The following is a 26,705-nucleotide window of genomic DNA, read 5'->3' as shown; positions in this document are numbered from 1 at the left end:
CGTGTTGAAAGCATAAGTGCATCTTGTAGGGGGAGGAGCCTGGGTATGGCGCCGATCGTGAGATCGAGGTAAGATCTCACGACACCGAGCTCCTCCAGCATCTCGTCAGCAGCACAGCGATTGAGGTCGGCAGAGGGGACTCACCTGCAGTGGCTCCGGGTCTGGCTGGTCTGTCTCCCGCGGACCTCGGTGGAGGGGCGATGCGGTCGAGCAGGCGGATCCGGGGGAATGAGAGGAGGCGGTGAGTCCCGAGTCCTGGAAGCCGGAGCCTGGAGGAAGCCAGGCAGACACGTGTGACCGAGGCAGAGGAGGTGTGTCAGAGAGAGAAGCCGGTCGGCTTACAAGGACACACACTGCCGCGGTCCTCTCTGTCTCCCCCACCCCCCTCAAGTGAAAGTTATCCCCTGGGCTGCAGGGGAACTTTAGTGTCAGAAGAGCCCCTGAATCAATAGATCCCCAAAAGCCATACTTAAAGTGAGAATCATATACACATGCAACCCCCTTCTGGACGAATATTCAGATGCCACCCCCCCTCTTGGAAGTGAAGGAAGAACAACTTGGGTGAGTGAGAGTGGCTGAAGATTGTTTTTGAAATATTTGAAATGATTTTTAGTGACTGTGATGGAAGCAAATGTTTGATGGACTGGTTCAAGGGGGTTGCATTTAGGGGGTCATCTGGGTGACTGAGGAACTTGGATTTAACTGCTTAAAGGTTATACAAAGGAGAGAAGTGTGGAAAAGATCCTGAGTTCCTGTGGGGGGAAAGAGGGGGACGGAGGAGAGGAGGATATAGAGGTGGAGAGGTTGAAGGAGAAGGGAAAATATATGGTTGGAGAAGTGGATATCTGGATATTGAAGTACCTAAATTATCAGATATATATTAAAAATGAAAAACAAGGCAACAAAAGGAGTTGGGTCAAAGGCCCTGCAATCAAGTTCAATTAAAAAATACATTCCCTGGCAGGAAAAACAGACTCCTGAGAGGCAAAATGGAACAAATGAAAAGTATTTGTTGGAAAACCGTATTGGAGAAAGTTCCAGACTGTGCTTGGAATTGCCTAATATTAGCCAAAATTTGGAGGAAGCAGATGCTCAGAAAACAGGTCCACAGGAGAACTTGGAAGAGCAGGACACACATTTGCCAACTAAATCAGAAATTGCAGGAATGTTTAAAAGTTTGGAAAAATCTATAAAACATGACGAAATGCCAAAGTTACATAAAGATCTGGGGCACCTGTTGTCTAGAGTGGAGGAAGCGGAGGAAAAACAAATGGTGGAAATGAAAAAAGAATGCAGAAACCTGCTATATAAATTTCAAGATCAGGAAAATAGGCTTAGAAAAAATAACCTAAGGATAAGAGGTCTCTCAGAGAGATCTCTTAAGGAGAAGACCTGAGGGAAATAACAGAGAAAATGTTAGATAGAATAATGGAAAGAACTGCAGCGAAACCATATAAAATAGATGGGGTATATAGAATTGGGAGACTTCAACAAGAAGTTAGAAACGGTAACCCGAGAGACGTTATAGTCCAACTTCATCATTATTGTGACAAAGAAGAGATCTGGAAGAAGATGAAAGGAAGAACAGTTATAAAATATGGTGAATTAAATATACAGTTTTTTGCGGACCTTGCTGCATGGGGGAAGGTTAGGTAGGTTTAGACTCTGCAAAATAGTAAGAAATATATTTGTCTAGAGAAAACCTAGAAAAAGAGAAGATACGGAGAGGAGAGGGGGGAAGAGGGAGAAGGGAGGAGAAGAAAGGAAGAATGGAAGAAATTAATTTTATGACTTATAATGTTAAAGGTTTAAATAGTTTTGGGAAGACATTTAGGATTTTTAAGGAAATTCAGCACAGATTCTCTTCAGTGTTTTTTTTTTTTTTTTTTACAGGACACACATTTAGAACAAGAAGCAAATGTGAAACTAAATTCCAGATATTATCTGGTATGGTACTATGCAGATTCCCCAATTAAAAGAGCCAAAGGCGTGGCAATAGGTTTTGCGAAAAATATCAGGTTTATTTGGAAGGCAGTGTGGTAGACCCGGAAGGGAGATATTTGTTCCTGAAGGGGAAATTACAGGATTGGGAGTGTACTTTAGCAAATATTTACTGTCCAAATAAGAAACCGGAGGAGTTCCTAAAGAACACGCTGAGGAAATGAATGGATTTTAAGAAAGAAAGTTTAATTGCGGTGGGAGATTTCAATCTGTGTATGGATCCTCAGATATGACATCTCGTGTGCAAAGAGATGAGAGTAGGTCTTTTAGATTTTTAAAGAAAATGTTATATCAATGTCAACTTGTGGATATATGGAGAATTAAGCAGATGAAGGACAGAGACTATACCTTTTATTCTCATGCACATGAGGCGTATTCAAGATTGGATTATATACTGTTGGACCATCGACTTATTGAGTCTCTGGTTCAAGTAAAAATGGAGGAGATATCAATATCGGATCATGCTCTGGTCACAATGAAATTATTATGGGGAAATTAGTTGAATAGGAGGAAATTGTGGAGGTTAAACAAGACACTTCTACAGGATCAAGAGACGGATCAAAAGATTAAAAAAGTGAGCAATTTTTTAAGGAAAATGATTCTGAGGAGGTGTTTGTGGCAACGGTGTGGGAGACTCATAAAGCCTATATCAGAGGCATCCTGATAGCGATTGGAGCAAAAAAGAAGAGAAAGGAGAGAAAAAATAAATAAGCTTCTGAAGGAACTCTGGGAGTTAGAGCAGAAACATAAAAATAGAGTAACAAAAGAGATTATGCAGAGGGTTATGAACAAAAGAGAAGAATGAAATAATTTTCTGGAAGAAGATAAGAGGAGAGTGTTTAATAAAATGGTATGTGAGAGATACAGATGGGGAGATAGACCAGGAAAGTATTTAATGAGGGCCCAGAGGAAAAAGAAATCCAGGAATTATATAGAGAAAATAAGGGACAACAAAGGTGGATTCGTGTATTCAACTAAAGATATAGCTAGAGTGTTTAAAGAATATTATAATAAGATATATTATAATATATAATATAGTTATATATAATATTATAATATATATAATATTATTCCCCATAGTAAATAGAATGCAGGAAAAATAGAAAAAAGACGGACATACTTAAAGGAAGCGGGACTACTGAAATTTGAGGAGGAACAATTAAAATTTCTGGAAGTAACTATAACGCAGGAAGAAATATAATGAGTATTAAAAAGTACTTTAGCAGGGAAAAGTCCTGGACCTGATGGGTATACTGTGAGATATTATAAAAAATATAAGGAATTATTAGTACCCAAATTGAGGACATATATGAATGCATTGGGAGGCGAGATGGAAATGAGGAGGGAATCTTTACAAGCCTTTGTAGTCCTTATACATAAGGAAGGTACGGATGACACTCAATGTGCAAGCTATAGACCAATTTCCTTGTTGAACACAGATACCAAACTATATGCAAAACATCTGGCAAATAGGTTTAAAGACTTGATGCCAGAATGGACACATATGGATCAGGTAGGTTTCATTCCAGGAAGAGAGGGTAGAGACAATGGATTAAAATCTTTGTTTCTCATACAAAAAAGTAGGAGAGAGAAAATCCTGGCAGTGGTCCTCTCGATAGATGCATTTGATAGAGTGGATTGGGGTTATATGTTGGATACGCTGGAAATATTGGGGATGGGACCCAGAATAAGAGAATGGATAAGGAAATGATATAGTCAACTCTCTGCAGCAGTCATGGTTAATGGGGAATTGTCGGAGAGCTTTGGAATGCGGAATGGAACTAGACAGGAATGTCCTTTGTCTCCACTGTTGTATGTTGTCTCTGGAATCTTTGCTGCCTACAATAAGGAATATTATATAAAAGGGATCAGGATAGGACAGATAGAGCATAAAGTAGCAGATGATATGTTGTTCTACGTGGGAAACCCAAGGATAACATTACCAAACTTAATGAAATCATTGAGGGAATATGGAGAGATGTCAAACTTAAAAATTAACCCAACTAAAACGGAGATTTTAAATATAAATCTTTTAAACAGCGAGAAAAATATATTACAGGAGGCATTTCCCTTTGTATGGAGAGAAAAAGAATTAAAATATCTAGGTATAAAATTAATTGTATCTTCTAAGAATTTATATAGATCAAATTATATACCATTATTAAATTAGATTAAGGATGAACTAAGAAAACTAGGTGGGGGAACTCTATCATGAATAGGTCGTATAAATATAATAAAAATGGTAATTGTTCCAAAAATTCTATATAGATTCCAAATGATACCAATCAAAATACCAGCAACATATTTTAGAATCATTAAAAAAATTTTAAGATTTATTTGGAGGAAAAAAAAAACTAGAATAAGTTATGAAATCTTAAGTAGGAATAAAGAGAAAGGTGGACTGGGAGTTCCAGACTTAAAAAGGCACTATAACTCGGTAATACTGACAAGAATTTTCGATTGAACACATAATTCACATGGGAAAAGTTGGGTAAAAATAGAAAACACACTATGTAACACAACCCTTAGTAGAATTGTATGGATACCCTCACAATTCCGAGGATTAGCAGATAGCACAAGTTTTTTCACACTGAATGTGTTAAGAGAATGGGATGTTTTACATAAACAAAAAGGGTGGGAATATAATTCATTTTTAATGCCCTTATGGTCCACAGATTATTTTCCTCTGGGTTGCTGGGAAGTGGATAAAGAAGGAAGATGTACGGTTGAGAGATGTAATGGTGGGGGAGGAAATAGATTCACTTAAGGATTTGGAAAAAAAGACGGAAATATTGACGAGTGGCGTTATTCTCAGTTGAAACACTTTTTGTAGGGAAGCTTCCAAGGCCATTGAGAACAAGAGAGGATTGGAACCCTTTTCAGCACTTATTTAACACAAGGGGAGATGGGAGACACGGGATATCAAAAATATATAAGATTCTCACTATAATAATCACAGATACAAGTCCACCATTTATAGAGAAGCGGGAAAGGGATATAGGATTAATGATGGATATGGAAAAGCAAAAGAAAATATATAGTTTAATACACAATAATGTAAATATGAAGGAGGTAGAGATAAATTATAAATGTTTGGCAAGATGGTATATTACACCGAGTGTAGCACATAGATTGAATGGAGATAACTCACCTTTATGTTGGCGTGGATGTGGGGATAGAGGTACAATGTATCACATTTGGTGGGAGTGTCCTAAAATTCAAGAGTATTGGGGGCAAATAGTAGATATGATCCAGAAAATAACGGAGGTTGATATTCAAAAAGACCCAGAGACTTGTCTATTTCATGGTACTAAGCTATCGGGTAAGAAATATAAAAAATATGGTTTATTGTATTATCTTAATGCAGTGAAGGGATTGATACCCAAGTTTTGGAAGAAACAGGAGGTACCAAAAATAAAGGATTGGATAAATAGGATGGACCAGATATATGGATTAGAAGAACTTTACCATATGAGTGAAGATAAGATGGAGAGTTTTTGTGCCAAGTGGAAAAGGTGGGAGGATTTTAAGGAGTCAGAATTAATCCTAGAGTATATGAGAGTGTAATAGAGCAATAATATGGATATATTTTTGAATTGGGATCTCCAGTAGGAGTGGGAAAGATGCAGAGCGGAGATTTTGGGGGGTTATGTGGTTGGGTGGTAAGGGGGGGAGGGGAAATGTTAAGGATTTCTGGATAACAATTAGATATTTGACAATCAAAACTGTGGTAGTTTTATATGTTTATTTGTTTATGGTTTGTACAAATTTTGAAATGTTTTAAATTTAATAAAACATTTAAATATAAAAAAAAGAAAGCATAAGTGATGTAACATTCTTATTCTTCTGTTGTGTGATGAGACTGAGCTCTGCCGTCACTGTAGCAGCTAGTTGTTTTCTTATTTTGGAGCACAATCCTGCACAATGTCCTTTTGTCTCTTTTATTCAGTTGACGGCGCTTATGTTTATTAGATGACAATTTCCTGGAAACTGTATATGCCGTCATAATTTTTTATACTGTACCTCGCGCTAGGGCAAATAAATTGGCAACTTCAGTCACAGAGGCACCAGCTGAGCGGACACCAACAATTTGACCTCTTTGGAGCTCTGTTAGCTATGACATGACTCTGTATTACTAACAGCACACGCAGCGAATGATGAAAGTGAGGCTTCCCATCTGTTGGCTAGGTGTCTCAGCACTGGAAGCATAAGAATGTTGCATCACTTTTGATTTCAACACGCAACACATCACACTTTCACACCTGCAATCATGTAGCGTTTTCTATTTTTTTGTCTAACCCCTGTATATATGAAAGGAAATTCTGGGAAATACTATACCGTTTGTATTTTTTTTAATTATTGTAAAAGATGGTCTAATTTATTAGCAGTCAATATGTAAAAGCAAAGAAGCAAATGGGTCTAAAGGTTGATTACCATTTTGTTTTGTGTATGCAAGCCTTTTCCCTATCAGGAGGACCCAGTAATGTAAAAATGGAATTGTCTAGGATAAAATAATATACAAATAAAATATCTCAAAATGAAAAGTTACAGCATCCCGGCAGATGATCCACTCAATGCATTTCAGATAAAAATTCAAAACCAAAAATACACGACCCATGACATCACTTAGCCAGATAGAAAAGGGATATTGGAAAATAGAGGAAGTCTGCTGAGGCAGTAGAACTACACAAATGTGGAACTAGACTTTCAGTTTAAAGCCCAACTCCTTGCTTTTCTTTTAAATGTTTTAACTGTGATTGGAGAAATAAGTGAGCTTAAATGTCTACTTCTAGAAATCCAAGTTTCCTGGTTGCTTGTGATACAGTACAGATATGCAGCCAGTGAAGTGAGAAACCATCAACATACCAGTTTGGGTCAGAAGCAGCAAGCACTGAAACCACTGGATCACAGTCAGGCAGATTTTTTGAAGCAGATGTTGGCTATGAAATTCAAATATTTCTCTTATATAATTCTCTTATATGATTTAGATTTATTTGCAACTGTCACTAGCTAAAAAAACAACTACTAAATAAAGCATCAGGGTGTTTTCATTTGCACATCTTGAATTTTCCTGATGAAGCAGAAAATTTGCTCCAACTCTTGTCGCTTATTTCTATTTGTTTGTGAGTCTGCTTGGTGATGACCCAGTTAGAATATGTGTTAGGATACAGAGTGTGGGGCCAGCACCTGATTTTCCTTTTAGAATCAGAATCTGCATATTAGAGCACCATGAGTTTCATGTCTGCATTTTAATTATGCATCTAGCATAGTAGCTTTTAATTAATAATGCTTCTTTTAATCTCGTGAGTGGCATCCAGTTTATTAGGTAGTAGCCTCATCCAAGTGGAGACTGACCAGAGCTTTCTCTATATCTAAAATGTAATTTTACATTTGTCATAGGTCGTAAACATAACCTCATGTTTGTTTTAAAGAAAATATTATTCATTGTATATTTGTCATTAAATCAATTCTGCTGTTAAACTAATGATCTGTCAGTAATGGCTCCTTGCAAAAGAAGACACCGTATACTCCCCTTTCCAATGGCCTGTGTCTCCTATTCCATTCCAGAGCAACCGCCTCAGGAAGCCTCTTTGACATTTGACACTTTAAGGAGTGTTGGATGCCCATGTCTCTGGCTTTGTACTGGTACCTTCTTTTGATGCCCATGTTACTACTTTATCCTATTGTAATGTACAGTGAAGGAAATAAGTATTTGATCCCCTGCTGATTTTGAATATTTTGCCCATTCACAAAGAAATGATCAGTCTAAAAATCGAATGGTAGGTGTATGGTAACACTGAAAGACAGAATAGCAACAAAAAATTCAAAAGAAATGCATGTCTAACTAATTATGCACTGATTTACATGTTCATGAGGGAAATAAGTATTTGATCCCCTATCATTCAGCAGGATTTCTGGCTACCAGGTGTCTTTCATACAGGTAACAAGCTGAGATTAGAAGCAGTCTCTTAAAGGGAGTGCTGCTAATCTCATTTTGTTGTATAAAAGACACCTGTCCACAAGAACAATCAAACAACCAGATTCCAAACTCTCCACCATGGCAAAGACTAAAGAGCTGTCCAAGGATGTCAGGGACAAGATTGTAGACCTACACAAGGCTGGACTGGGCTACCAAACTATTGCCAAGCAGCTTGGTGAGAAGGTGACAACAGTTGGTGCAATCATTCACAAATGGAAGAAACACAAAACAACTGTCAGTCTCCCTAGGTCTGGTGCACCATGCAAGATCTCACCTCGTGGAATGTCAATGATCATGAGAACAAAGAGGAATCATCCCAGAACTACACGTGAAGATCTTGTCCATGATCTCCAGACAGCTGGGACCACAGTCACCAAGAAAAAAATTGGTAACACTCTACGCCGACAAGGATTGAAATCCTGCAGTGCTCGCAGGGTCCCTCTGCTCAAGAAAGCACATGTCCAGGCCCCTCCTGAAGTTTCCCACTGAACATCTGAATGATGCAGAGGAGGACTGGTTGAAAGTATTGTAGTCGGATGAGACCAAAATCGAACTCTTTGGCATAGACTCCACTGTGTTTGGAGGAGGAGAAATGCTGCCTATGACCCCAAGAACGCCATCCCAACTGTCAAACATGGTGGTGGAAACATTCTGCTTTGGGGTTGTTTTTCTGTTAAGGGGACAGGAAAACTGCACCACATCAAAGGGACGATGGACGGGGCAATGTACCATCAAATCTTGGGTGAGAACCTTCTTCCCTCAGCCAGGGCATTGAAAATGGGTTGTGGATGGGTGTTCCAGCATGACAATGACCCAAAACACATGGCCAAGGCAACAAAGGAGTGGCTCAAAAAGAAGCACAATAAGGTCCTGGAGTGGTCTAGCCAGTCTCCAGACCTTAATCCGATTGAAAATCTCTGGAGGGAGCTGAAAGTTTGAGTTGCCAAACGTTAGCCACTAAACCTTAATGACTTGGAGAGGATCTGCCAAGAGGAGTGGGCCAAAATCCCTCCTGAGATGTGTGCAAACCTGGTGGCCAACTACAGGAAATGTGTGACCACTGTGATTGCCAACAAGGGATTTGCCACCAAGTACTAAGTCATGCTTTGTGAAAGGGATCAAATATATCTTTTCCTCATGAACATGCAAATCAGTGCATAATTTGTTAGACATGCATTTCTTTTGAATTTTTGGTTGCTATTCTGTCTCTCAGTGCTACAATACACCTACCATTTGTTTTTCAGACTGATCATTTCTTTGTGACTGGGCAAACATTCAAAATTAGCAGGAGATCAAATACTTATTTCCTTCACTGTAGGGTTTGGAGGATGGAACTACAGCATGCAACAGGGGGTACAGGCATCTGACACTTCTGGAAGTGTCAAATTCTAAAGAGTCTTACTGCAGTGCTGGAACTAGTTAAAACAATGTTGAAGACATAGAAGACAAAGACCATTGGAGAGGTGAGTATACTGTGCCATATTTTGTGGGAAGCTGCTTTTGATCTTTAGTGCAACAACAGAGTTGCATTAAGACCTAAGGATGTGTTCATATACAGTTGTGTTCAAAATAATAGCAGTCAGACATCACTAACCTGATCAATCACTGTTTTTGGTAAAAATGATATTTCTACATGGCAAATAATTTACTAGCAGGTGTAGTAGAGTAATAGAAATCCAACAGACCCAACAGTCATAACATGCATGCTGCTGATTCTGTGTAATTGAATCATTAATTGAAAGGGACATGTTCAAAATAATAGCAGTGTAGAGTTCTGTTAGTGAAGTCATTCATTCTTTGAAAAACAGGTGGCAATTATTGCCCTTATTTAAGGAAGAAAGGCAGCAAATGTTGTACATGCTGGTTACAGTGCATTTCTCTCTGAAATTCTGAGGAACATGGGTCGTTCCAGACATTGTTCAGAAGAACAGCGTACCTTGATAAAAAAGTTGATTGGAGAGGGGAAAACATATAAAGAAGTGCAGAAAATGATAGGCTGCTCAGCTAAAATGATCGCAAATGCTTTAAAATGGCAACCAAAACCTGAAAGACTTGGAAGAAAGCAAAAAACTACCATTGGAATGGATAGCAGAATAGCCAAAATGGTAAGGACTCAACAATCAGCTCCAGGAAGATCAAAGAAGGTCTAAAGTTACCTGTGAGTACTGTTACAATTAGAAGACGCCTATGTGAAGCCAAGCTATCTGCAAGAAGCCCCCGCAAAGTCCCACTGTTGAAAAAAAGACGTGTTGAAGAGGTTACAATTTGCCAAAGAGCACATTGACTGGCCTAAAGAGAAATGGCGCAACATTTTGTGGCCTGATGAAAGTAAGATTGTTCTTTTTGGGTCTAGTGGCCGGAGACAGTTTGTCAGACGACCCCCAAACACTGAATTCAAGCCACAGTACACTGTAAAGACAGTGAAGCGTGGTTGCGCAAGCATCATGATATGGGGATGTTTCTCATACTACGGTGTTGGGCCTATTTATCGCATACCAGGGATCATGGCTCAGTTTGAATACATCAGAATACTTGAAGAGGTCATGCTGCCTTATGCTGAAAAGGAAATGCCCTAGAAATGGGTGTTCCAACAAGACAACGACCCCAAACACACCAGTAAACGTGCAACATCTTGGTTCCAGACCAACAAGATTGACGTTATGGAGTGGCCAGCCCAATCCCCGGATCTTAATCCAATAGAAAACTTGTGGGGTGACATCAAAAATGCAGTTTCTGAGGCAAAACCAAGAAATAGAGAAGAACTGTAGAATGTAGTCCAATCCTCCTGGGCTGGAATACCTGTTCACAGGTGCCAGAAGTTGGTTGACTCCATGCAACACAGATGTACAGCAGTTCTCAGAAACGGTGCCTATACAACTAAATATTCATTAAGTGATTCAAAGGAAAGCAAAATCTTCAAACATTTTTCAGTTTATATAGTGAATGATTGAGTTTGTAAAGAAGAATACAAACACTGCTATTTTTTGAACAGTCTAATATTCAGTTTTCTTCAATTTTTTTAGAGGAACAACACAAATATGATATATTATTTTTCTTCATGTTTTGATTTGGAATAGAATGTGTAGTGTCCCCAATGCATTTGTGTGTATGGAAATAAAAGCTATTAAAAAGATTTTGAGCTTTATTCACTTTTGTCAACACACTGCTATTATTTTGAACACAACTGTACAATGGTCACCTAACTTATACATTTGTTACCTTGGGGCAAAGTGTCTATTTAAGACTATTAGAAAATGATGAAAACAAAATCCTCTCTTGAACCATGTAACCATTTTACCTCTGGAGCAAATTTAAATGTGCATTTCTGGCTATTAAATTACTTAAATCCTTTGTCCAGAACATTATACATTTTATGAACACAGAGGCCCTGAAGAATAAAAATATGGTAGTTGCAGTTTTTTTGTTGCACAGCTTTTTATTTTCAGCAAAAATACAATAAAATAGGTATCAGATATGTTAAGCCTAAAAATTTCATGCATCCACGAAATGGTGAATTACAGTACCCAGATTATCATATGGTGATCCTTTTAAAGGCCTTACAGATCATCAGTTTAAAGTTAACCAGAAATGATGAACTCTGATATGTGTGGTGATACCCAATATGTGTTGCTCAATTGTTTACATATACATGGGCCCCCTACGTATGCGTTTGCATTCGTGTGCAAGGGGAGTTGGGAGTGTTTCTATAATTTTTTATTTACGTTGCTTTGGCTTTTTTTTTTTTAATTTGTAAACCATTTTTTAATTCTGTTAAAGTGGTTGTAAACCTCAGACATGCAAAATGAACCAAGCACAGCTCACTAGCATGTACTAACTTGAATCTAAAACATCAAGCCAGGCTTCAATAGCCAAGGAGCAAGGGTCCAAAATATAAATGGTAGCACTAAGAGCCTTTAGGCAGAACAAGTGAAGACATCCAAAGCACCTTCTTCAAGGGGCTGCAGGTTAGCCAAAGAAAAAATAGCTATCCCTAGTTTGACGGACAAAAAGTAATCATGACAGAGGTCAGGGATACCTGCAGCAGGAGACTAGTGTATACTACCTGCTAACAGTACAGGGAAGGCCAGGGCCCTCCAGAGATTATCTCCACCTGCCCCATAAGATCTGAGGCATGCACCTAGGTATGTGAACATGTCCTTTATGTCCAGAAGCTAGCAGATTAGCGGAACCAAGTACTAAGGACTTGTTGAAGGTAATCAGAGCGAGCAAGGCTGAGACTCATTCTAGTCCAGCGCAGGAATCAGTCTACTTCCCTGATGGTAGGACTCCCACCACTCTGTGGTGAAGGCACAGCAGCACCTAGATGGTGTCAGACAAAATCTGAACAAAGAAACCTGCATAAGCTGGGAACCCTTAATGAAGAAGGAACCACCTGTTTTTAAAGTAGCCCCAAGGATAATGGTTCTCCATTTAGATAGGGTCAACCTAGTCCCAAGTGACATTCCCCAGTACTGAATATATGAAATCCAGCCAGCTCCTGCAGGTAGTAGGCTGTTTGTAACGATGCTGACTACAGGAATCCATGAAGTTGACTTTCTTAGCAGGAGTGCGTCTGGGCGTCCCACAATGAGGAATGAAGGAAAAGTCACTAGACTGAACACAGGAGGGAGTGCTCTCAGAAGTAAGAATGTGGCTTCAGTGTCCAATGGTGACTATGAGGATCCAGGTTCATATCCAGATAGTGACCAGTCAGGGCCGATCCCTGGCAGCCTAGTAGGTCAGAGGTTCCCTCTGGACAGTAGAGATGCTAAGGGTTATCATGTACCATTAAGGGCTTTTTATATCTCGAAAATGATATTTTCCTGAGGGAAAGAGTGATGGCCTGGAAAAGGTGTGTTAATCTGTGCAGTAGCAAAAAGGAGATAGGCGGGTGCAGCTGAAGGGGGTTCCAGAGGCAAAGGATTGGCCTGGGAGTCTGAAGGGGTGCTCTCTGCAGTCCTGGTTCACAATTAGCCCCCCATTTGTAGAAGTGGGGGCACAGCTTCATGTCAAAGGTTTTTCAGAGGGCTTAGCTGCTTTCTGACTTTAAACCTTATGAGAGTCTGTCTGAGAGTCAGGCTCTGAGAACCTGGAGACATCTACAGCAGAAGTAGATGGAGAAGGATGGGACACAGCTGACCTCTTCCTAAATGTCCAACGTTGCATGTAGGAGTACACTTTGGCCTCCCATGGCACCTTGATGATGATTTCAAGTGTAGAACCAAATGAATGACATCCCTCGAAGGCCAAGCAAGTCAGATGTTGCCATTCCAGAATGCTTTCCACATATGTATAGGAATTGGATCAATAGAAGGGTTAGGCTCCAAACATCTGTTCCATGTGCTCAGTTAGGAAGGCATCTACCTGGTAGTTGAGTGATCCTTTTTGATGGACCTAATCTATTGTGCCATGGTTTGACAAATTAAGGTCACAGCCAGTACAGGACAAAGGATAGAACCTGCCAGAGCAAACTAACATTTATGGAGGGATTGTCAGTAACATCCTGTCAGTAGAGTCCTTAAAGGAAGACCCACCCTCCACCTCAAAGAGCAGGTATAATGGGAAGGACTTTTCAGTTGTAGGAGCTCTTAAAGATCGAAGACTGGGGGCAGCAAACTGATCCTCCAAATGCAGGTTAGTGCATACTACATCATTAAAGGCTGAAGTAAATTGTAATTCAGATGTGATTGCAGTGCCCCAAAAACAGTCTGTTCAGGTCAAAGGTAGACTTTGTAGAGGATGGTGCTGGAACACCCTTAGACCCTTTTTTTGGTCAGTATTGATTAAATCTGTCCACAAAGTCTTGTGCGGCTGTAGTAGAGGCCTCCGGCAGCAAGGTATGGGACTTGGTCTCACCTAACAGAGCTGAGGAAGACATCGATCATGTAGATCCTATACCTACAGGGTATTCCAGACTACAGGCATAGGTGCCTTCAGAGTAGACTCCCTTGGAACCATTAGGAGAATATTGGCCTCGGTCATCCATAGCAGTGGGATTGTCGCTTTAGATGTGTCTATGCAGGCATGTTACAACTGAAGGCCCAAAGTGTCAGGGCAAGGCCTCAGATACTCCCAAATCCAGACAGCGGGTGCTAATATCTAATTGCCTCTTGGGGTATCAGGAAGGAATTTTTCCCCTGCTGGAGCAAATTTGTTAATGTGCTGCTGGGTTTTTTTTTTTTGCCTTCCTGTGGATCAACTGTGGGTGTAGGATTGTGTATGTAGTATTGTATTTTTTTTTTCATTTTATTAATTGAACTAGATGGACCTGTCTTTTTTTTCAACCAGACTAACTATGTAATGAGGGTCAGGCGGCTTTGCAAAAGTGGATGTGTGACACCCGACCTGTCAAATAACTTTAGTCCCTCAGTGTTCACTCCTTCAGCGGTACAACTAATGGTAGCAGGACTATTGAAAAGGTGCCCATTGGTGCATTTATTAAGGTAGCGCCCAGTGCTTCAGCCCACTTAACCTACTCAACATATCGAGTCTTCAGAGACAGGACATGCGCTGATGGAGTGATACCTTGCTTATCTAACCAGCAAGGGAGTAACGCATGGAAACCGCTAAGTATTTATGTATAGTGATCCTGTTGCTGACAAATTGTCACCAGGGACATGACTGGTAGCATGCTATGCCCCAAAAATGTGTATGCTTTTACTTTTTACTTCTTGTTCTTGATTATATCGATAATATAATGGTTGTTACCAGAAATGATGGTACCCGTTATAATATATGGTTATTTTTACCTGTAAATAAAGATTATTGCTTCTAAGTTCACTGATACTATAGCTTTGTGCTTTTCCCTTCATCAGGCAGAGAGCAAACAAACAGGCCGAAGTGTCTTCCGCAGTGCACTCCTAAACAGACTGCAGAGTGAATATCGGAATCGAGAGGAGATGAGAGCACGATCTGTGCAAGAATGGGTGTGCTATGTCAGCTTTATCTGCAATGTCTTTGACTATCTGAGGGTAAGTTTGATAAGTGTATCTACTATGTAATTTAATGGATCTGAAAGTTGAGCAATTAGGGTATTCAAACAATTTCAGGTTACTTAGAGGGAAGCAAAACATATAGTAAATATAGTTCCATTTTGCCTTAAAGGAAGATCCTACAAAACATCATCAACCTTGATTGTTTGGGATTCCTACATGTACTTGTTAGGAAACCAGGTATTGCAGAAGCATAATTTTGTTAATGTGCTACCTGAAAGTGTCTTAATCGTAGGAAAATTAAAGACTATCAGGTCAGGGTTAGAATTGTGTAGTTAGGCACATTTCACTTACATTTTGATCCAGGAATTTGTATCTTGCCAGTACATGTTGACCCCTTCATGTTCCTCTGCACCATTCTGGTTGTTGGTGTAATTTGCATAGACATCTATGAGGCGAGTAACTAATTCTAGGCCTGTATACAAGTGACAGGACCTGGATCTTTAAAAATGGAATCTTTAGATGTGAACCATGGAGTTAAATATAAATTATTTCATTACATAATTTCATTATCTTTCTACTCCTGGTTTAGCATCTGTCCTTTCTTACTGTACTATCCTCTGAATGTCTCTACTTTATTCTTTAATTTTTTAACATCACCTTTAACAGGTTTTGTAATCAGTTTTACAAAAAAACTTGCTGTGTCCTGCCTGAAAGTTGTTACCGCCATTGCACCAAAGTATCCGTAAATTCTGGCTCCACCTTTCTGTAATCTAAGCTTTTTACTTGGAAAAAATATGGCTCCAGGCTTGCTTTAGTGCTGATCACATGAACAAATGCTAAGGCATTTTGGTCACACGATTTCTGCTGAAGGTTATGAACTTTGCCCTTCCTTCCTGTATTCAATAGGGATGTCATAATTAGGAAAGGTAAACGGGGCTATACATTATGCAGTTTTCTTTCCTTCAACCTGTGGTTGAAGGAAAGAAAACTGCATAACGTATGACTGCCCTTAAGAAAATCGCTCAATTCAATGACTGTTTGTGGGTGAATCCTTCAACTGCGCTATTGTTCTCTGACAGCGGGAGGTTTCCCTGCTGTCAGAATACAAGGATCACTGCTGTCCTCTATAGCCAGCAGCAGTGATCATACAAAAAAAAAAGCCCGACAGGCTGGTTGTACTGAACTGGATCAATAGATCGGCTTCAGTACAACCAGCATTGCCCATAGATGGATCAAAATTTGGCCAATTCCTGGTGAACATGCTGAATTTCAATCTGCCTATGGCCGGATTATCTGATAATCTATTTATCCATACCAGCTAACAACTTTATATTGACATTTGACTGTTGGTCCACCTTTAACCTTTCATGACCAAATGTAATTGAAGCCTTAAATATCCAGGCCACATTTAGTAGCATTGGTGAACTTGACTATAAATCTCTGATTCATTTGCATACAAATAATTTTTAAATTTAAGGACATATAAGGATCACATTTCTTAAACACTTTTAAGAGAAATCCTGCTGTATATCTATTACAACTTTTTAAAACTTTTTTAATGTATTCGTTTTTTAATACTGTAGTTGTATCCAACAATCACAGTATTAAACAAGCACACTGTGATCAGAGACTGCAGTTGCCTCTGCAAACTCATACAATTTCTCTGAATGGAATATTCAGCTTGTATGTGATCACAACTTTTGATTGCTTCCCTATTATTAGTGAGGTCTAAAGCTGTCAACAAGAGCTGTGTTTTGATGGCTATCAGCTGTAATGAGGAAGTGTGTGTATGTATGTGTATGTGTATATATATATTGTGGAGAAAAGGGGGTTAAAAAGCTTCTTCTCCTCTTTATCATCTTTTGCAATATAAAAAAAAAAAAAAAAAAAAAAAGGAATTAAGCAGTTTACATTGAGGATCTGTGTGCTGTTGTAGAGGGAGATGCATAATATTTTTGGTTAAGGTGATTGTAAACCCTCCCATTGTAAAACAACCCATTCAGTTTAAAATAGAAACGGTGGGGTGTAAGGACAAATTTGACTATTTGAGGAGAGCAGGCTGAGTTTCCAGCATAGCTAGAGAACTGACCACACTGTGCTTTCCTGTTTAATGTGGCCAGTTTTTGATAGGAAAGCGGAGGAACTGGAAGGAACACGCGGAAGTACATAGTACAGCAGGCACATATCAGAAATATGAAATGCTGGGTTTACATATACTTTAACTGACACATATAGTTAAAATCTTAATGCTGAACTATACTCAACATCCCTCCCACTGATGTGACACCTACTGGCTTCTTCTTCTTCTGGGTTCAGGATCTTTGAACATGATTGGCCTGACCAGGTTGATGCCAGAATTGTACTTTGCACATGTTAAGCTTGGGCGCAGGAAGTTAAGAATCCTTCATTGCCATAAATTAAAAAAAAATGAATTTATCCTATTTTTCTTTGAGTTACATGGGGAAGACTTAAAGTGATAGTAAAGGCTCAAGGTTTTTTTTTACCTTCATGCATTTTATGCATGAAGGTAAAAAACCTCTGTGCAGCAGCTCCCCCAGCCCCCTCTAATACTCACGTTAGCCCCCTCTAGATCCAGCGATGGGCACTGGAGTCATGGCTGTCCTGGGACTGCCTCTCCTCATTGGCTGAGACCATCACAGCTAGTGAGCCAATGAGAAGAGAGAAGAGGCAGGGTCGAGACGCGGCTCCATGTGTGAGTGGACACACGGAGCAGCAGGTGCCCCCATAGCAAGCTGCTTGCTGTGAGGGCACCCGACAGGAGGGAGGGGCTAGGAGATCCTGTGGGGGACCCAAGAAGAGGAGGATATGGGCTACTCTGTTCAAAACCACTGCACACAGCTGGTAAGTATAGACATGTTTGTTATTGTTAGGAAAAAAAGTTAAGCCTTTAGTATCTCTTTTAACCCTTACTAGGTTTTTATTGTTATCTGTGTCCTTTCTGGGGAGATTCACTCCTCTGCAATTCAAAATTTTATGGTTGTCACTGGTGCAAGAGGTGAGGGAAAAATCCGGTTCCTGTAACAACTCCCTAAAATGGGAATATTTCCGTATTTTCCCAATGACACAGGGGGCTGAAGGAAGAGGAGAAGCTAAAATAGCAATAGAGGGGAAGTCTTCAAATGGGGAAACTTGTTCCTGTGGCAGCTGTCTAAAGAGGGATTCCTCCACTTTGGAGTCATTTCCTCTCACTTCCTGTTGACTCTATAGGACAAGAAAAGAAGTGAAATCTTCCCAATCAGACACAAATGGCAAAAATAAAATAATAGGGTTTTTTTTTACACTTTCCTACTTTAAACAAAGTGGGGAAAAACAAAGGTTTGGCTTTAGATATTCTTTAAAATGGCATTGAGTTTGATTTTCAATTTGTATCTTGTTTACCACCTGAAAGGTCAGATATTAGTTCACTATGCCAATGTAAAAAAAATAAAATACTAGCACAGGTGCTATGAAGTATTCTGGGTATAGAGAGAGGTCTTTCCATATTGCTACAGGAGGTATCAGAATCTTTGTTCACATTTTAATTGAAACCTTGAAGGAGAGATACAGCCAAAGCTCTTTTGGCTGTTCTTCTGCTGTGGATCACAGGAGTGCAGAGCAAACTGCACTCCTGTGACCCGTTTTCAGCTGAAGCCTGCTGTTGGCTGAAGTCACTCAGCCGGTCCAGGCTGGGGAACGATTCCAACTTTAAAGTCAGAATCCACCCCAGAGTCTGGAGGGGCACATGGCTCATGCTCTCAACAAGCCACTGAGAGCCTGAACCAACCGCTCCCTCCCCCTCCCCCTCCACAGCCAAGCACTCCAGTGAGCACCGGGGGGGAGGGGGGGCAGAGAAGGCAGCGGTGCACAGAGCGGCTGTGAGAACTCGGCGGTCACATGATCGCTGAGTTCTCACATTTAGAGCCAACAGGGAACCGATGCAGCATCATACCGATGCTGCATCCACCTACGTAAGTGTAACTGGGGAAAAAAAGAAAGCCATACTATCGTCTTTTGGAGAAAACTGGTCAAAAAGTAGAGCATGTATCAGGCACTTCAATAAAATGCACACAACTCCTTGGGTTATATCTTTATTCCAATGTTTTCTTTTTTTTTTAAGAAAAAAATGTACTATAAAAAATATTGAGAGAGTTCCAAAATTCAGAATTTGTTTCCCTTTAGGTCAACAATGTGCCGATGTTGGCCCTGGTTAATCCTGTGTATGACTGCCTTTTCGAGTTAGCACAACCTGAGAGTCTACAGAGAGAGGAAGAGGTACAGACATAAATAGCCATTGCTGATTTATTCAACCAGTTGACTTCTGGAAGGTTTTAACTCCTTCGTGACCAGTCTACCAGTCTATTTTTTGCTATTCATCACTGTGCTACTTTAACTGGCACTTGCAACACTTTACCCAAATTAGATTTTTATAATTTTTTCACACAAATAGAGCTTTCTTTTGGTGGTATTTGATCACCTCTGGGTTTATATTTTTTTTCTATATAAACAAAAAAAGACAGAACATTAAAAAATATATATATTCTTTACTTTCTGTTCTAAAACATATCAAATACAGTCAGATTTCTTCATAAGTTTAGGCCAAATCATCTGCTACATGTCTTTGGTAAAAAAAAAAAATCCCAATAAATGTATATTAACCACTTTCCCGACGCCCTATAGCAGAAATATTGCTACAGGGCGGCAGGGCTGCACAAAATCACTTCTATATACGTGATTTTGCATTTCCGGGTAGGGGGTGCGCGCACCTTACCTGCGCCGCCATTGTCGTCCTCAGCTATTGATTACTGGGTCCCGGACGGTGATTCCCCGCCGGCACCTGGCGATCGCTGAGTATCACTGACAGGGAAGAGACCTGTATGTAAACAATACAGATCTCTCCCCTGTCAACTCCTGCACATTGCTTTGTATGCTCTGCATAGCACTAGTAACACTGGCGGGGAAATTAGTGTTTTGTTTCCATCTGTCTATTGGTCAGTAAGACCCAATTAGGACATTGCATTTTTGTAGATCACAGGAGTGCACTTATTTTGCTCTCCTGTGACTCAGAATCAGCCGACAGTGGGCTATAGTCTGCTGGCAGCTGACGTGTTGGAGCCTCTCCAGGTTCTGGGAAGATATAACAGTATATGTTGGGATCCACCCAGCCAACTGATTCTCCGCTTGTGGCTGAGAGCCAGAGCCAGCTGAGCCCACCCCTCCTTTGCCTAATGTTCCAGTAAGCACTGGAGGAACAGAGCAGCGTCTGACAGTCATTGCTCTATGCTATGAGTGATCAGCTGTCATGTGATCTCAGTCTTAGAGCCAACATGGGACAGTTGCAGCATCACGCAGATATTGCAGCATAGAGGTGAGTGTGTATGTGTTTGTATATATACAGATATATTCAAAATAATAGCAGTCCAACATCACTAACCAGATCAATCACTGTTTTTGGTATAAATTATATTTCTACATGGCAAATAATTTACTAGTAGGTGTAGTAGAGTAATAGAAAAAACAATATTCAGAAGACCCAACATTCATGACATTCATGCTGTTGATTCTGTGTAATTGAATCATTAATTGAAAGGGGCGTGTTCAGAATAATAGCAGCGTGGAGTTCAATTAGTGACGTCATTCAGTCTGTGAAAAAACGCGTCAAATAGGTGGCCCTTATTTAAAGGATAAATTCACCTTTGGAACATGTTGCATTATCCACCCATTTTTATGGTGGAACATGTAACATGTTCCCATAGTCACAGCTGCGCCCACCGCTCCCCCTCCCTCTGACAGATAGTATAGGGAAACTTCTAGGTACTATCTGTCAGATTTGAAAACTGAGTGCCTACAAGTCCCACAGCCTTAGTTGCTGTGGGCTTGTAGTTTTCAATGAACTACCACGGCACTGTGAAGCGCCGTGGTAGTTCATTGAAGCTTCCTGTCAGTATATCTGCTTGCTCGTACATCCCGTACGGCAAGCAGATATATTCTGACAGGTCTGCATGGCATCAGCGATCTACTGATCGCTTGTGCAAAGCTTTACAGGCTCCTTTGGGCAAAAATAATAAATGCACATTTTTTTACCTGCAAAAAAAGTGTGCATTTTATTATCTTTGTCCAAAAGGTGACCTTATCCTTTAAAGTGGAACTGTACTGCATCTGAGTACCACAAACCAAAAATGCTATATAATTCATTTTTAATATTCAAAACAAACGCCTCCATCCATCCATGTCTCCATGCTTTATTTTGCTGAGAAGTCATTTTAAAAAACACCTCCTGGCATTTCTGGCAGTGGCAAGGGCAGATAATTCATGTAGCATTTACTTCCTGGAATTCATCTGTTCTTAGCTCAGGTATTGGCTGAGCTTAGAACCCTTCCTCCCCTCCTGAAGACTCCTGGGATTTATGACATCATTTGCTCAGGCATGGAAACCAGGACGTAAATGAAGGAATGCAAAAAAAAAAAGGTTAAAACAATTAAGTATTATATACTTTCTTATCTATTTACTAATGCTAGCAGCATTAGATTAGATTATATATTAGAAATAGTCAACGTTGATTGAGGGAGTGAAGTTCCACTTTAAGGAAGAAGGCAGCAAATATTGTACAAGCTGGGTATAGTGCATTTCTCTCTAAAAATCTGAGTAAAATGGGTCATACCGGACATTTGTCATAACAGCGTACTTTGATTAAAAAGTTGATTGAAGAGGGGAAAGAAGTGCAGAAACTGATAAAGCTAAAATGATCTCAAATGCCTTAAAATGGCAAAACAAAACCAGAAAGATGTGGAAGAAAATGGAAAACTACCATTCAAATGGATCAAAGAATAGTCAAAATGGCCAATGATCAGCTCCAGGGTGATCAAAAAAGGTCTAAAGTTACCTGTAATATTGTAACAATTAGAAGACACCTATGTGAAGCCAAGCTCCGTGCAAGAAGCCCCCGCAAAGTCCTATTGTTGAAAAAAATGATGCGCTGAAGAGGCTACAATGAACACATTAATTGGCCTAAAGAGAAATGGCACAACATTTTGTGGACTGTTGAAAGCAAGATTGTTCTTTATTGGGTCTTGAGGCCGCAGACTGTTTGTCAGGCAACTCCCAAACACTGAATTCAAGCCACAGTACATTGTGAAGACAGTGAAGCATGGTGGTGCAAGCATCATGATATGGGGATGTTTCTCATACTACGGTGTTGGGCCTATTTATCGCATACCAGGGATCATGGATCAGCTTGAACACATCAAAATACTTGAAGAGGTCATGCTGCCTTATGCTGAAGAGGAAATTCCCTTGAAATAGGTGATTCAAAAAGACAGCTACCCCAAACACACCGGTAAGTGAGCAGCATCTTGGTTCCAGACCAACAAGATAAACATTCTGGAGTGGCCAGCCCAATTCCCAGGCTTTTAATCCAATAGAAAACTTGTGGGTTGACATAAAAAATGCTGTTTCTGAGGTAAAACCAAGAAATGTAGAGGAATTGTGCAATGTAGTCCAATCATCCTAGGCTGGAATACCTGTTCACAGGTGCCAGAAGTTGGTTGACTCCATGTAACACAGATGTAAACCAGTTCTCGGAAATGGTGACTATACAACTAAATATCCAGTGTTTCATAGGAAAGCTAAATCTTCAAGCATTTTTCAGTTTATACAGTAAATGTATAAAACTTTTTTTTATTTCTTCACTTCCTGTAAAGCTATAACAAATTTGAATCATTTTTCTTCATGTTTTGGTTTGGAATAGACTGTGTAGTGTTCCCAATGCATTTGCGTGTATGGAAATAAAAGCCATTGTAAGGTTTTTTAACTTTGCTCACTGTTTTAAACACACTGCTATTATTTTGAACACAACTGTGTGTGTACGTGTGTGTATGTATATATGCGTGTGTGTGTATATATATATATATGTATATATATATATATATATATATATATATATATAAAAATATAAAATTATAAAATATATAAGTTTTGGCAATCACAAACTTCACCTTTTTAAGTGAAAAAGGGCAACATGTTATTCCTAATTCAGTAAGGCCTAGATCCTATCTTTTTTTTTTTTTTTTGGGGCCATATACTAGCATTTAATTGTATTTTGTGTGAATTCTGTACTGACAAAACCGTTTCCAACCTACTTTAGCTGGTAGCCCGTGGTTATTTCTTGAAAAAAAAAAGAGAGATGCTGGGTGGGTTTATATGCAGTCAGTTAATATTATACAGTGGACTGAATAACTAACCTTTGCTTTGCTCACAGGTGGACTGTCTAGTTCTGCAGTTACATCGTGTTGGGGAACAACTGGAGAAGATGAATGCACAGAGAATGGATGAGCTTTTTTCCATCTTAAGGGATAGTTTCCTACTTCAAAATGGACTGGGATCATTGGCTCAACTTCTTTTGCTTGAGATGATTGAGTATCGGGCAGCTGGATGGAAAATGACAGATGCTGCACATAAGTATTATTACAGTGAAATGTCCGATTGACATGGACATGAAGTTGATTTTAATGAAAGGACCATTGTTTAGGATAACCTGTTTCCTGCCAGGGGAGCCAATACACTCAGCAATCATTTTATTCTCATTTGAAGGAGTAGATTAAGCACAAAAACTTTCCTGATAGGTGCTTGATCTCTTGCAGTAATTGTTTGACTTTATGGGTCTATTCACACCTGATGTGTTCCAATACAGTGGCTGGTGTGCAGTTGGATGCAGCAGGATGACTGCAGTGCTGATCTGCTGATTTTGACACACTGCACTGCTCACTTGGCTGCCACGAGGCGGTCGATTGCCTCATGCTCAGCTGAAAAAAGTATGGGTTGCCGGCCAGGTAGGGGTTGAGGAATTTTGCCTTATCTTGCTGTACGGCTCTGGTGCTACTGCGCTGGAATATCTGCCCAGCACACCTGGTGTGAATCTACCCTAAGGGTTTGTTTACACTACCAGCAGCCCTTGCTGCCTTTCTGAAACATGATCAGTAGAGGAGGCTGGGAGGTGATATGCCATCTCCTAATCTGTTTAAACTCAGAATCACTGGCTGTGGCACGGCCCGATTCACTTGAATGAAAAGCGGTACAATTTTTTTGTCATGAAGTAAACCATCACGAGCATGGCATGTGTACAGTCCCCTTCGACCATTGTGTTGAGTTAAGCAGAGCAGTAAAACTGTGTCCCAACAGTCTGTTTTTAACTACTTCCACTTGGGTGGCACGTGTAAACCAGCCTTTAGGCCTTTTTATCATGCTTAGCCATTGCCTTGTTTTTAGAGCAATAGTATAATCTGCAATGAATAGATGGGTACATATGAGGCCAGTTGCATTGTTTAATTTCCATGGCTGCTAATGGCCCTTTACGGTGTCCACCCCTAATCTACATTCGAAGTGGGGAGGCAATCTCTGTGTAAGAATAGATGTTTGGTGCTGGGAACCTGCATGACATAAGACCAGATCCCAGTCTCCTGGCTGACGCAGAACAGGTCTTCAGTAGCAGTGCATTTTAAACAGTTCAGCACAATTTATATTGACCATTCTGTTTTAAGATAAGGTATAGGTCTATAAGAAAATAATTTTATCAAGGTAATTTTATCAAGAATACAAGCAAAACATTTTTGGTGAAAAAAAAATGGAAATTGTATTTGTGGGCTAAATCCACATGCAATCTGGCATAAAGCAAAATGCCAGGGTGAGAAGCTTGAGCTAGAGGCTGCCATGCTAGGTACCAGGCCCTATAACTTTGGTAGTTTTAAGGTGATACTATTTAACTTAATTATGTCTTGTCCTTGGCTAGTGTCCATACTAGGGTATGTAGCCCAGAATTTGGATAATAATTGCTTTGGTCTGAGTTTTCTTTCACGGGTATTTTTATTTTGTGACGTGCTTTTATATTACTGACTTCTCTGGTAGTAATGTTGTTGTTCACGTTAACTTGAATTCTTGAATGTACCATAATGAAAGAAACCCTGTCCTTTGTAAAGGTTTCCTTAAAGTGGTTGTAAACCTCTGAAATGAAAAATGAACAGAGCATAACCCTCTGTAGGGTGTACTAGCCTCAATTCAAAGCACCTAGTGTGATTTCTGTCTACTCTCTCTTCCCTCTGCTGTCTGGAGAGGGATAGCACATGCTTCAGCACTCCACAGGTGATTGATAGCCTCAGCTGTGCATGTTTCTCTAAGACTGTGTAGAGGAGGGTGTGTCATTTCCTGAGTCTCAGATTACATGCACCTCTCCTCTCTATGCTGTGCATAGTGTGACATCCGATATCTCTGGTTGCTGGAGCTGATAAATAGCCTTTGATCTGTGTGTTTTAAGAGGTTGCACTAAGAGGAGGCAGCTTACAGATAAAAAGGTACAACTTATGTAGAAGGATTTGTTTAATCTCTGCGTATCATCTGAGACTAGTCACTTCACAGGGTGTATATATAAGGGTTTTCAACCACTTTAACAGTGTCAGTCTATGTGTAGCAGACATATTAAAAGAAACCTCAGACCTCTGTCTGAAAACACTAGTTGCTTGGATGCTATACTGACTTAATTACTTCAGTAATTAGAGTCATTTGCCCAGAACCATTATCAGCCTTGAGAGTTCTGATTTTGCATGCTGATAAAGTATGGAAGCCAGAAATGGTAACTAGTATTTTCAGCAGTGACTGTGTCTGTATTTTTGGTAAAGGTTTTCCTTTATGCCAGGGGTCTCCAAACTATGTCCCTCCAGCTGTTGAAGTACTATAAGCCCCATCATGCCTCTGAATCTGGGGGTCCTGCCTGTGACTGTCTGAGGCTTGCAAGGCCTCATAGGACTTGCAGTTCCTCAACACCTGGAGGGTTTGGAGTTTGGAGACCCCTGTTTTACGCTATTTGGGCTTCCTCACTGCCAGAGCTGTTTTGCCAGAGCAAAACCGCTAGTTCTTCAGTTAAGGGATCCTGCGTTCTATAATGTAAAGCTTGAAGACTGCTGTCGTGGGGCTGAGACAAGATTGCTTACCCAGGTAAGTTTTAACTTTCAAGAAATGCAGCAGTGAGGGATCATTGGCAATGTAAGTGAGGGGAGCTTAGAGCTTAATTGCTGTCTAACAAGACCGACAGGTGGTTAAAACCGCATTTACTGAGTGCTTGTTTACTTTGTATGGTGTGAATATGCAGCATTGCAGCAATGTAGATTCTCAAGATGACCCACCCCTTCCCCTAAAGGGGTGAACACAGCATGGTTAGACTGAAACTACCTAAGCAATAACAATTTTCTTGTTAGGTGGGTGTATTTAAAGCATTCCAGCAATATTCAGTATAGGTTCATTTTTAAAGTGGGTTTTTGAAAACTGCACAAAATTATGATGTACGTTATGCTTTTAAGAAACCTGCTCTTTAAGTTAAAATCATTAATGGCTCCCTCTGTAATCAAAGGTATAAATAAATCAAACCTTAGATGCTGATTAGTTGGCTTTTGCTGTCCCCATGGCCTGCCCACTTCCATGCAGTTTTTACATGTACGTCCTGGCCACCTGTGAAGTTTTGCACTGCCATAGAGAATAGTGGGTTGAGTTTCACTTGTACATAATATTTGTTCCATGTGAGGTATGCAGGTTTCTTGTATACATTCTTGACAGATGGCCGTGACATGGCTATGAGAATCTGGATGGGAGCAGGCACATAGATATTTTCAGGTATAGTTATTAATGAAAGATTACATAGGCAGACAGCACTGTACAGTGGGGGAAATAAGTATTTGATCCCCTGCAGATTTTGTACGTTTGCCCACTTACAAAGAAATGAAGGGTCTATAATTTTTATCATAGGTGTA

At 40.0% G+C, this 26,705-nt stretch overlaps 1 protein-coding gene across 1 annotated transcript in view; it reads left to right on the top strand.

The window, feature by feature from the left end:
• Positions 1–26,337, top strand: part of MIF4GD (MIF4G domain containing) — a 43,145-nt gene extending 16,808 nt beyond the window's left edge. Inside the window, exons 4-6 of the mRNA XM_089654913.1 lie at positions 14,797–14,952; positions 19,096–19,188; positions 23,171–26,337. Of these exons, the coding sequence (XP_089511039.1) occupies positions 14,797–14,952; positions 19,096–19,188; positions 23,171–23,398 (477 nt within the window). The 3' untranslated portion in view covers positions 23,399–26,337. The remainder of the gene's footprint in view (positions 1–14,796; positions 14,953–19,095; positions 19,189–23,170) is intronic.
• The last annotated feature ends 368 nt before the right edge of the window (positions 26,338–26,705 follow it).

The sequence above is a fragment of the Staurois parvus genome, unplaced genomic scaffold (assembly GCF_062004578.1).
Source record: "Staurois parvus isolate SC_StPar_1 unplaced genomic scaffold, SC_StPar_1.0 ptg000813l, whole genome shotgun sequence".
NCBI classification, from domain to species: domain Eukaryota; kingdom Metazoa; phylum Chordata; class Amphibia; order Anura; family Ranidae; genus Staurois; species Staurois parvus.
The sequence above is the reverse complement of the archived record's forward strand: the minus strand, read 5'-3'. Positions and strand labels throughout refer to the sequence as shown.